The sequence below is a fragment of the Helobdella robusta genome, assembly GCF_000326865.2.
Source record: "Helobdella robusta unplaced genomic scaffold HELROscaffold_15, whole genome shotgun sequence".
Taxonomy (NCBI): Eukaryota; Metazoa; Annelida; class Clitellata; order Rhynchobdellida; family Glossiphoniidae; genus Helobdella; species Helobdella robusta.
The window spans coordinates 3,161,057-3,174,992 of record NW_008703839.1 but is presented as its reverse complement, the minus strand read 5'-3'; the positions used below and the strand labels follow the sequence as shown (position 1 = coordinate 3,174,992).

The following is a 13,936-nucleotide window of genomic DNA, read 5'->3' as shown; positions in this document are numbered from 1 at the left end:
GTTGTGCTGTTGTGGTGTTGTTTTTATGTTGTTTGTGGTATTGTTTGGGGTGTTGTTGTTGTGTTGTTTGTGGTGCTTGTTAGTCATGTCAAGTTGTTTTACAATCATTTTTGTAAAATTGCTACAGCTGTCATAATGAAAGAAATTGTGGTTGTTGCTGTTGTTGTAATGATTGTGCCGTGGATGTTATGATGAATGAGGTTGTTGTTGCTGGATGTAATAATTTAGTTGTTGTAATGATTTAGTTGTTATTGTAACGATGAAGTTGTTGTAGTAGTAATGACGAAGTTGTTGTTTTTACTGCGGTGAGATGATTACAGGTTGTTGTGGAGGTGGACACTGATTGACTATTAACCTCTCTATGGGGAGTCTTTGTTCACACACAGACACACACACACAGACACACACACAGACACACACACACAGACACACTTACATAATTACATTATGAATATTTAATTTATTCATTTATTCATTAACCATTTTCCAAAATTTATTTTCACTCACTCTCAATATTTTAATGGATGAATGTAATCAAAAAATTTTAAATTATAAAGGAACGATTTATAAGCAGGATTATTTAAATAGTACAATCAAATGTCAATCAAATGTTGTTTCCTTTCTCTTTCTCTTTCTCTCTCTCTCTCTCTCTCTCTCTCTCTCTCTCTCTCTCTCTTTCACAAACAGTCTCATACGTTATTAACTCTAACACGTTATTAAATTATAAATACTTCCGCTTCTAAATTACTCTGCCAAGATGCAAGGTGCCTGTTGGAAGTGGCATGGAAAGGGAACAACGTGCAAGTGGGTTCGTTATAAATTTTCAAATATCTTAACCACAACAACAACAACGATGACAACAACAACGATGACAACAACAACAACAACGATGACAACAATAACAATAATATATATTATATAACATTACCATGTATAATATAACAACATATAAGAACAAAAAAACAACAACACAACAACATTTACAACAACACAACAACGTTTATAATAACACAACAACATTTATAACAACACAACAACATCGGCTGGAAAACATCAAAAAAATTGACATCAGCTGTACAAACGCTTACAATAATTCTTTAATGACTGACTTTAATGAAGTAATAAAGTTCGTATATTGAAATGATAACAGAGCTGAACTACGATGTGGACGGTGATTTGCAAACGATGGAACTATTATTTCAAAATGAAAATGAAAAATTTTCTCCGCCAAAAGTAGAGTAGTGAAAATGTAATAAAAAAAACTTTATCAACCTTTCATGCAGCATTAAACAAACCAGCAAAGTCTATAAATTATGGAAAGCCGTTGGAATTTTGCGTCTGCATATCTATTAAAATTTCAAAGCGAACAGATCTAAAAGTACTTTGTAGATCACGTGAACCACCTTCCATGCAATGCAGACATTAAACGAATTCAACATCACCCAACCCACCACAAACTCACTTCATCATTTGCATCACTCAATCATATTTTTTTTTCTTTTGTGGTGTTTCCATCTGTTAGGATTGAACGTCATTGTCGCCATCATCACCCTCATCATCATCATTATCATCATCATCACCACCGTCGTCATCATCATCATCGTCATAGTCATCATCTTCTTCTTCCTCTTCATCATCCCTGCTATCAACATTATCATTATCACAGTCTACCTCATCAGCGTAAAACTTCATTAGAAACTTGAAGTGATGCTGATTTAAGAAGCTACTAATTCTAGTGTGGGAGCCATTAAAATGTTTCTTTCACTTTTTATATGCAAGTTTACACACGCACGCACACAGCACACACGTACCAACACCTACACAGCACACACGTACCAACACTCACTCACACAAGCACACACACACACACACACACATTACAATCATATTCGTATAACATGTTTGTTTGTCATAGCACTGCCAGAAGTTTTCTAAACACAAACAACAGTGGCTGCAATGTTTGCAAAAGTTTAATAATGGATGTTAAAATATTTTTATCATCAGTTTAGTAATTAATCATAATAATAGTAATAGTTATCTTAATGGTAATAATAATAATAATTTTTACGTCATTTTAGTCATCACCTTAATCGCTTTCATATTCATCATCATCATAACCATCATCATCATTATCGTAGTCGTCGTCATCATCATCATTATTATCATTATTATTATTCTCACCATCATCATCATCACCTTCATTTTTGTCATTATCATTATCGTCATCATCTCTTTTTCAGCTTCATCATCACCATCCTCATCATCCACATCATCACCATCACCGTGGAGTTATCAGTTTGATAGAGGCAGCCCCATAAATAAGCCCCCTTTCAATGGTGCTGTAGCCAGCCAATTGTAAGAAGTCTGAGGAACTCACGTCAGCTGCATTTGTTGGAAGAACCTGAAACTTCATAAATTGAAAGCAACTTGAAATTGCGAGAATTCTTTCACGTCGTGCTGATATGTTTGTTATTACATTTTATTTTTTATGCAACTGCGTTTGTCATGTTTAATGTTGCTGTTTAATATGCGCTCGTGTGCATGTCTGCCTGCCCTGCCTACTTATCATGAATTCTCATTTGATCTCATTTCATTTCATTTCATGTTTGCTTCGTACGTGTGTGCAAGCACGTAAAACAAATAACATTCTATTTGGGAAAAATTAAAACACATTCATCCATCCATTGTTTTATCTTTCCATCCAGATAGCTGGTTATCCATTAATCTACTAAAATTGTTACCCATAAATCTATTTATCAGTCTATTTATTCATCTATTCATTTATCCATCCATCCATCCATCCATCCATCCATCCATCCATCCATCCATCCATCCATCCATCCATCCATCCATCCATCCATCCATCCATCCATCCATCCATCCATCCATCCATCCATCCATCCATCCATCCATCCATCCATCCATCCATCCATCCATCCATCCATCCATCCATCCATCCATCCATCCATCCATCCATCCATCCATCCATCCATCCATCCATCCATCCATCCATCCATCCATCCATCCATCCATCCATCCATCCATCCATCCATCTATCCATCCATCCATCCATCCATCCATCCATTCATCCATCCAGGTTGATTTTTTGTGTCTCATACATCAGGCCTTCAGTAGGAAGGAGCACTTGAGTTTATGCACTTTTATATCTATGCTTCTGTTTGTTTATATGTCTTTGTTTATTGTTTTATCGACGTGCCTGTTAAACGGCTTGTTTATGTTTGTTTATGTTTGTTTTGTCTCTGTCAAAATCTTTCGTGTGTTTCATTGGATTTCTTTTCGGTTTTTCAAGGATTTTCAAGGACTTGATTTTTTGGTCATTAGTGGATTCGGTTTCGCTTAATGTATTTATTTTTTTCGTTCCTATTTTCCACAACATTTTGTTGTCGGAAAGATATTTTGATTCAATAACATTGAAAATATGTTTCATGAAGCTTATCCATGCAGGTCTTAATGTAATTAATCACACATAACAGTTAGCAAAAGCAGACGTTTTACCGAATGCACATTTTTCGGCTGCGAGTTCACGAGACGTTGTTAAATTTTAATGACGGGAGGTTGTGTTTTCGCAGGTCTGTTCAGGTTATGTTTTTGTTTGTATAAAAAAACATTGACGAAAAAAAAATCAACAAGAGTCATTCAAGCAACAACAAAATAACACTAATAAAAATAGCAACAACAACATTTTGCTAGCTTACAAGAGTACGCGCCATCAATTTATCGCTTTTCATCGGCAATCAACATTACATTCATCACATCCCATCACATGGGCAACCAACGAACGATCAACTAAAAATCTTAACCAGAAGTCCTTAATCTCAAATCATCAGCCTGTACAAAAATGCACACACGCACACATACGTACACGCACACATACGCGCGCACACACACACGTACACACACTCACGTACGCATGCACGTACACACACACACACACAGATAACACAAATGTATAAAAAGATATTTGAACAGTCAACACTTGCACACAACACTTCTTCAACAAATACATGCAACAATCAACAATTCACACGCATGTACCACACACGCACGCACGCACGCACACTCACAAGCATCCAGAAACAAACGGATGTGGAAGAACGTATGATGAAGAAATAATAGGGCAGGAGTCATCAACACTCGCACACAACATCATCAAGCAATCAACAATAAATATGAAGCACTTGTATGCACTGTTTGTTCACTCACACGCACGCACGCACATGCATCACTCCATCCATCCAACTCACGAATGTCTGCTTCTTGGAGGAAATGTTGTAAATTGCTCGTTAATTAGGCATTTTATTCAGAAAGAAATAGAAAAAGCAGTAACCAGTGTAATAAAAATAAATGAAAATTGTATTACCAATTGAGTACCAATCTTTCAACCTGGATACAAATATGAAAAGCATAACAGTGAATTGGCCAATTAATGGGCCATAACGATAACAAGAAAAAACGCTCTAGCGATAAAAATAACATATCAATACAACACCAGCATAGCATTTCAATTAAGCACACCAAGATAGCACACCAACACAGCACACCAACAACTCACCAATAACATATCAAAATATCAAGCAGTCAGCCAAGAAGCGTAAAATGGTAAGGTAGGTAGGTGGGTAGGTAGGGAAGGTGGGTAGGTAGGTAGGTAGAGCAGCGAATGTAATATAGCGTGGTCGTTAAGATAACTTTCCTTGTTGCAGGTACTTATCACAAATGTGCATTAAAGAATATTTTATCGTTGTGTTGCGTCTCTTATCAAATGCATGAATGTGTGTGTGTGTGTTTATATGTGCTCGTGCGATATGTTTATTTGTGTAACTAATTATAAACATGTTAGTCTGTTTGCATGCTTCGTTCGTTTGTTGTGCAGTTGTTACATGTACTTGTTGCCTGTTGATTGCCCAGCCAGCACTTTATGTATTGATACATATCTCTTGTGTCTTATAAAAAATGTTCACCTCTCAAGACCACAATCTAAATTTCAAAACATATTGTTATTTTGCAGAAAAAATTGTATCGAAATTATTACCGATATCACATGAGATAAATCAGTGAGAAAGAATCAGCTTTGTGCATCAATTTCTGACGAGCTATCGAACAAAAAACTGCAACGATTACACTATTTTAACCATTAAAAAGTTTATACTGCATACATTATATATATATATATATATGCGTGTGCGTGTGTGTGCGTGTGTGTGTGTGTGTGTGTATGTGTACTTGCAACTTTCCTCTTTATTTTTATTTTTGTTCAAGTGTGAACGTCAATTACAGCAATAAACTGATGCTTTTTATCAAATGAATGAATGCTGTTTATGTGCTGAAGATGTTGCGATGCGATTGTGAGCCTGTTGTGTGTGCGTGTGTGTGTGTGTGTGTGTGTGTGTATGTGTACATTTGCATGTGTGTGCGTATGTGCGTGTATGTTTGTATGTGTGAGTGAGAGTGTGTGTATTGCTTGCATATGGGTTTGTATATGCGATGTATATGTGTGAGTGTAGGTGAATGTTTTTGTATGTGTTTGTGTAGGTGAGTGTGTGTGTGTGTATGAAACTGTGTATGTGAGTGTTTGCATGTATGTGCATAATAGTGTATATGTCTATAAACTTTACACTGAAAATTATTTTCAAGGGTTTTTCAGTTTTAAAGTCAAAATTGGGTTTTCAAATGTTTGCAATTTAGTTGTATATTTTTTATGAGCTGTCGTGTGTATGTGTTTTTTTTATGTTAGGAAAGTGGTTGTTGTGTGTTTGTGACTATATGTGTGACTATACGTGAAGTCGTATTTGTGGTTGTATCTGTGATTGTCTATGTGTGGTTGTGTGTGTGTGTGATTGTATGTATGGTTTTATGTGATTGTATGCACGGTATATTGTTCATGCATTATTTGTTCTTCAACATTGAGTGCATGCATGCATATGAACATGCGTGCAAGTGTTTGATGTCCGTGTGATGTCGTTCCGCTCCATGGAGCATGAAGTGATTGCTTCTTCCTAATGATCATCTTCCTCTCGTGTATCTTCCTCTTTTCTATCTTTATAATGTAAATAAACGGGTATTATGGTATATATATATATATATATATATATATATATATATATATATATATTCGTTTAAACATTTATGTACATTCCAACATAAAAAGCTTTTTTACGACAATCATTTGTTATTGTCAGTGTTCCACACGGATTTTGTTTATTTTGTTTTATTTGTCTGTTTATAATATAGATCTTGAGTGACTTTGTTACTGTGTCTTCACTGAGTGAATTTGTTCGAATTTTGACTTTGTTAGTTGGTAGGACTGCAGTAGCCTTTTGTTGATTATTTATCGCTGGACTTCTTTGTTCAATGGGCAAAGATTTTGCAATCCTGAGATTGTGGGGATTGTTGTTGTAGTGAATTATTTCTACGTTGTGTTTTTTCAACGTTTCGATTTTTGTGTTGTGTTTCTTCTTCAGGTGATTCTGCACGTAGGAACTGATAGGAATGGTGTTTGGTTTATTAAAAAAGATACCTGCAAACTAATATTCTTCCATCATTATATTCTCATTTTTGTTTAACTTGCAGAAGCCATAGACCCATAAATATTTACACGTAAATAAACATGCACATTTCATACTTGTGTATATTTATACCAACCTGACTCGTACACATAGGTGTGCAAGCATATGTATATGAAAAACTAAAAAAACACAAACACACACACAGACACACACACACAGACACACACACATATTTATTTACATCAACACCCCGTGTCGATGACTAGCGCAAATTTAGCACAACTGATTACAATTCAACATATTTCATAAGATGCCTGTTCATCGTGCGTGTGTGCGTGTGTACGTGCGTGTGTGTGTATGTGTGTGAGTGTGTAGTAGTGTATATTTAAATCATATTAATGCTTTTATTATCGCAGTTTGGCGTTAATAAAATCTGCATTGCATGCTGTTACTGGCTGGTGTTGTTTTTGTAGTAGTAGTTGTTGTTAATGTTGTTGTGGAGTTGTTTTTGCTTATTTTGTTGCTTTTGTTGTTTTCGGTTTAAGTGGTGTTGTCGTTGGTGTTGTTTTTGTTGTTGTTGTTGTCGTCGGATACATTCATTTCGTTGTTAGATGCCTCGCGTATAAATTGGTGTAACTCTTGTGGCTTTGCTGTGGCTGTCCCTGAGTGCATTCGTTCGTTGTTGAGAAAGTGCTTTTGTTATTATCATTTAACGAAACGTTATTTTATAAGCATCGATTTGATTCAAATATTCATTTGAGTATTTTATTAAAGAGTAAAAAAGTAGATGGATGTCTGGGAAAAACAAATTTTTAATATTTTAATGAAGATGATTGAAGATGAAAAATAATTGCGAAACATTTTTTTTATTTTTTAAAATATTTCAACAAAAATATCAAATCGGTAAATTTCATCAGCCAATTCCATCTCAATTTAATTATCAAATGTTTTTACAAGTTGAATTTTCCCAAGGATTCTAAAGCCAGCCAGCCAGCCAACCAGTTATCCATCCATCCAGCCATCCATCCAGTTAGCTAGCCCGCCAGCCAAACAGCCAGCCAAACAGCCAGCCAAACAGCCAGCCAACCAGCCAGCCAATCAGCCAGCCAACCAACCGACATTTGGCTAATTTAAAAAGAGCAGTTAAGTTGGTTTCAGACTTGGCGATGTAGTTAGGCAGCACCCATGGATGATGATTATGAAAGGTTTATCGTCCTAGCAACTTGAAAATGCGATTTATGTTATTGCGTTACAAGTCAGTGCTATCAAAGTTGCTACTCTCGCTATCGTTATCGTTATATTTTACGATTCTCTTAGTCATCGTTTTGTTTTTGGAGTTATTATTTTGTATTTGTTAGTTTTTTAATATAACAGTAGTTTTAAAAACATAATATGTTTGACCGTTTTCGACAACGCGATGGTGTGATAGTTTAGGATGCTTGACGCAGTTGTGGAAGGGACAGGGTTCAAATGCAAAAAGATACCCGCCTATTGATTGCAAAATGTGATGTGTGTATGTGACGTGTCGTTGATTTACGTGTTTTTGCATTAGCTGTGAGTTTGATGTTGAAACCCCGAAAAAATACTTTAGTGAGAATTATGAAAAATAAACTAAAAAAATTTAGAGGGAGGTAACTACTTTGGGGAAAATTTCCTCTTTGAGTAAACTATCTTTGCATGGTTGAACTATCAATGTATGGTTAAATTATCATTGTACAGCTGGCTTAGCAAGCAGTGCCAATTTTTCCTTGGTCATTTGAGTTCTTTTAAAATTTTGTTGATCAGCTCTACAGTTTTGTCTCGTTACAACTCTTGCTGTAGAAGATTTTTTGATAACGTTGTAACAGACATTATTTTCGCCAATACAACAGTGTAATAAAATTTTCAAGAATTTAATGGAAATAAATAATCTTACATATCAAGTAATTTTATAAAAATAATATGAATAAATTTAAGGTTTAATTTACATAGATTCCTGTTTGAAATCATCATCATCACCACCATCATCATCATCACCACCATCATCATTGCCCTCATCATATCTATCACCATCACCACCATTATCATCACCATCATCATTACCATTATCATCATCACCACTATCCTCATCACCACCATCATCATCTTAACCATCATCGTCATCATCATCATTGCCATCATTACTGCCATCATCACCATCATCACCACCACCAACGTTTGAAAGCTTTTCAGCCACAAGTTGATCTGATAGTGACCAGATTATGACGTCACATCGGGTTGTAATGACGTCACACTGTTCAATAAACAACAATAACAACAATTATAATATAACAACTACTGCTACTACAATAAAAATAATGGCAACAATAATAATAATGACAATCATCATCATCATCATTTTGTCATCATCATATCATAATAGAAATAATAATTATGATGATGATGAAGATAATAACAATAATAAAAATAATAATAGTAGTAATAACAACAACAATATAAACAACGTAAATAATATAATTAATAATGATTGAAATAACAGCAAAAATAATTGCAACAACATTAACTGTTGCGTTCTGTTGTTGGTTGCCAATGCATACATCAATCATCTAACATAAACAAAACACGAACACGCGAACCTGGTGAACCACCTACCACCTACCAAAACGTAAACAAAACACGTGACAACATCTCGAATGATGACGTCATCATACTGATCTTTGTTTACGCTTCAACTGCAATGTGAAACTAAATGAGATGACCACGACAATGATGGTAGTGATGATGATGGTGATGATGAGGTGATGATGAGGTGATGATGAGGTGATGATGATGGTGATGATGGCCATGAGGATGATGGTAATGATGGAGATGTTGTGACGATGATGACGATGACGACGATGATGATGATGGTGACGATGAGATGTTGCGGCGATGATGATGATGATGATAATGTTGATGATGACGACGATGATGATAATGATGATATGCATGATAGAGAAGTTGTTTGATGATAAGGATGATGACGACGAAGACGATGATGATGATGATAAAGATGATGAAGAAGATGTTTTGATGATAACGATGATGATGACGATGATGATGATTAGATGATGATGGTTTGGAATATATATAGATTAATATATGTATATACATTCACATATAAATGCATGCAGACAGCAACATAAGTTAAAATAACCAATCGTTAACCGATGTATCGTCATAATATGATATAATCATCATCATCATTTTGTTATCGTCCTCATCATTTTGTTATCATCATCATTATTATTTTCATCATCCTCATCTTTTTGCCACCATCATCATGTTGTCATCATCATCATCATGTTGTCATCATCATCATCATCAGTTTGTCATCATCGCCATTATGTATGTATTGTTGCGCTTTCTTATATCAGCCTGATTACATTCGGTTGTTATGAAGAAATTGTTTGAAAATGTCAAAAAATTATTTGTAATACTTATAAATAAATTTTAATAACTCCCTAAAAAAATGATTTGGTCACTGATACAAATTCATTTAAAACGTTTGAAGGCAAGCAGTTGAGGCTACTTTCGATCCAACAAGTTTTATTAAGAAATAATTTTAAAAGAATGAAGGATTCAATCATTAAAGTTACGTCACCAGCATAATACTCAACGACAAGAATTACCATTCAATTACCATTTGGTATTAACCGTCGTAGCTGATGTTGTTGATATTTTTGTTGTTGATGTTGTTGATGCTGATGTAGTTGATGTTGTTGATATTTTTGTTGATGATGTTTTTGATGATTATGTTGTTGTTGGTGTTGCTTTTGTTGATGTTGTTAATGTTGTTTCTGTCGATGATGTTTTTGTTATTTTCCTAGTCGTCGTCGTTGTTGATGTAGTTGTTGTTGATGATGTTGTTGATGATGTTGTTGTTGTTGATGATGTTGTTGTTATTATTAACATCAGTAACATTCAAAATGATTACATAGTTGAAATTTCACGGTTGCAACATTCAAATTATTTACTCGTCAGATAAATACGAGATGGAATTATCAGATTGCATCAGATTCATCAGATAGAACGAGTTGACGACATGTGTCGTACGCACGCATAGTGTCGTTACTGAAATGTAGTATGTACAGAAATTGTACAACTCCAGAATACACACAATTCACAATTTATTCTTATGAACACAATTCTCGAATTTTATTTTAAAAATCTTCACACACATACACACACAATACACACACACACACACACACACACACACACACACACAGCACACACAACATGTTCATAGTGAACAACCTACACACAAACAAACATCCACACACTCCACCAAACACATATCTAAATGACATATACACATGAAAACACAAACACTCGCCGATACACACACACACACACACAAACACTAAAACACACTCAAAAGCATATGCACACATACAATCATAAATAAACATACATACATACATACATACTCATACATATATATTCATACAAACATACTCATACTTACAAACACACGCATACACATACAAGCATACACATACGTACATAATACATACACATACAGACAATAATACACACACATACAGACAAACAAACAAAGACAAACATGCAAACAAACTCAAACAGAGCAACTGCCTGAATAGGAAAAGCGCTCTGTAGTTTAGACAAGGCAAAAAGAAGTGAAGCGTTTACGAGAGTTCACGTGATTAGCGCGCAAGCGTGACGTCATCTTCATTTATCGACGTCAATCGTTCTTCAGTCGTTCGTCGATTTGATAACTGCGGGAACAATTATCGGCGTCATTATCATTTTGTCGATATCTTGCAATCGGCAGTTGGAGAAGTATTTCTATTTCTATTATTATTTATTATTGTTATAATCATTGTTATAATCATTGTTGTTGTTGTTGTTGTTGTTTTTTTGTTGTTGTTACTATATAATTATGTTGCGACAACATTTTACTGATAAAGTTGAAAAAAATAATAGATGAGCGGCTGTTATTTTTGTTTTAATTGTTGAACGTAATAATGTTTTTGAATTGGTGCTACGTACACACACACACACACACATACACACACACACACAACACACAAAAAAACAAACAAACACATACAACACACACACACAAACATTTACTAAATTTTTGAGCCTAAATTAAGCTAGTAACATTCGGCGAATCAAACTCAATTAATAAATATTTCATCGTCGTCCATTTTTAAATAAAATGTTTTCAATATATTTTGTGGTTAAGATGGCAAAAATTAAATTTTGGCATTCTTGTATTTATAAACAAGAAAGTTTTTCTCTATTCGTTCTTTGTTTTCTTACTTACATACAATCAAATTAATCCTCAATGGAAAATGTTGTTGGTCTTCCCATTGCTAACATCCTGCTTTTAAACGATTTTGTTTTTCCTTCATATGTTGTGGTTTCGTCAAGTATGTTGTTTTTTTGTATGTTGTCGTTTTGTATTTTGTTGTTGTTTTGTAGGCTGTTTGTTTGTATGTTGTAGTTTTGTATGTTGTTGGTTTTCTATGCTGTTGTTTTGTTTTGTAAGCTGATGATTTGTATGTTGTTTATATGCACGGAAAAAAAGCTGAGCAGAATATCCTGACACATAGAAGTCATAAAATATTTCTATTGTTATTATTCCAATCAACACCCTCCACCTCCATCACCCACCACTGCCGTTATTATCATCATCATCATCATCATCATTTTCATTATTATAATCATTAACACCATCGTCACCAACATCGTCCTCCTCATCATCCCATCATCATCATCGTTCTCACCAACATCGTCTTCATCATCATCCTCGTCCTCATCATCACCATCATCATCGTCGTCGTCATCACCGCCAGCATAGTGACTTTCACGTGAAACCTCATTATTACGTTATGCAACAGCCAGTCAGAATTCTCCGACTACCTTCATAGGCCACATGCATGCATGCATGCATCTATGTTGGCAACATTCATACATACATTCACATTGACACAATACATGCACACATGAATATTAGTAAAATACATACAAACATATTTATTCATCAAAATACACGTATTTATATTCAATACATACAAAAGAATGCATATACACAACACAAACATACACACGTGCATTCTTTTACACACACACACGCACACGCACGCAAATATATTTATGCAAATAAAATTGCGTAAACAAATTTGCAAACACCAGTCATACATTAATAACACACAAACACAGACACACACAAATACACATACACTCACACACTCACACAAACAAATAAACAGGCACGCATCATGTAATTTAAACATCCTGAACAACTTAAGCATAAACATTTGAGCAAATACACCAATAAAATACATAAAAATATACAAAAACTTTAAATTAAAAAAATTTAAATTAGAAACAATTTATGAATGTATAAAACATTAAATTAAAACCAGTTATACACAACTTACTTATTTGCATAATTGATACACACACACACACACACACACACACACACACACACACACACACACACACACACACTCTCTCTCTCTCTCTCTCTCTCTCTCTCTCTCTCTCTCTCTCTCTCTCTCTCTCTCTCTCTCTCTCTATTTCTCTCTCTCACATTTTTCTCTCTTTCTCTTTCTCTCATTCTTTCTTTCTCTCTTCCTCTCTCTCACTCTTTTTTTTCTTTCTCTCTCTCTCACACACACACACAATAATGTGTGTGCGTGTGGGTTATTTTTTGTGTTTCTATAAATGCCTGTTGGTTGGGGATATTGATGTGCAACAATAATCTCTCATAGATAGGACATAAACACTCTGATGTGTCGGTATGTGTCGTTGTTTGTTTACGGTTTTGTCACCGTGCAGGTAGACGTAGTAGAGTGCTTGCTACGGCATTTAATTCGATTTAAATTATACGTTAGTACGTTACGTGCTATGTTTTATTTGTTATGTCCCATGTTTATTTGTTGATGCTGTTCATGCTCTGCTTCTCAGGTTTCCATGTCTGTCAGTGGCCCGCTGCTGATGTCTGTGGTGGCCAATACGATAATGAAACAATTTAAATGCATTCATTTCCAACCGCCAGCTACCTACTTTCCTATACCTACCTAACTACCTGCTTAGCTACCCAGCTCCAGCTAGCTACCTACCTACCCACCCACCCACCTACCTACCTACATACTCAACCACCTACCCATTTACCTAACCACTTACATACTTACATTAGTTTTTTTTTATAAATTGCTATTTTTTTGCTGTTGCGTTAAATTGTTCATTTTAACGTTAACGAAATGTTTTTTCATGTTGTTATTGTTGTTGTTAATGTTGTTGTTGCTGTTGCCATTGTTGTTGTTGTTGTAGGGGATGATGTTGTATTGTGTAGGTTGTTTACATTGCTCATGGTTTCGCTTAGTTCGTTACGTTATTGTTCATTTTGTTTA

At 34.9% G+C, this 13,936-nt stretch overlaps 2 protein-coding genes across 2 annotated transcripts in view; both read right to left on the bottom strand.

Annotated features, from left to right (window-relative positions):
* Positions 1 to 6,134: 6,134 nt before the first annotated feature.
* Positions 6,135 to 6,675, bottom strand: HELRODRAFT_169465 (hypothetical protein; the record flags this gene model as incomplete). The annotated part of the gene is made up of 2 exons (XM_009015273.1): positions 6,135 to 6,485; positions 6,661 to 6,675. The coding sequence occupies 2 exons, from the start codon at positions 6,673 to 6,675 to the stop codon at positions 6,135 to 6,137; spliced, it is 366 nt and encodes a 121-aa protein (XP_009013521.1).
* Positions 6,676 to 7,064: 389 nt separating this feature from the next.
* HELRODRAFT_169464 (hypothetical protein) overlaps positions 7,065 to 13,936 on the bottom strand; it is a gene marked incomplete at both ends in the record, with an annotated part of 7,060 nt that continues 188 nt past the window's right edge. Inside the window, 3 exons of the mRNA XM_009015272.1 lie at positions 7,065 to 7,186; positions 7,926 to 8,012; positions 10,200 to 10,368. Of these exons, the coding sequence (XP_009013520.1) occupies positions 7,065 to 7,186; positions 7,926 to 8,012; positions 10,200 to 10,368 (378 nt within the window). The remainder of the gene's footprint in view (positions 7,187 to 7,925; positions 8,013 to 10,199; positions 10,369 to 13,936) is intronic.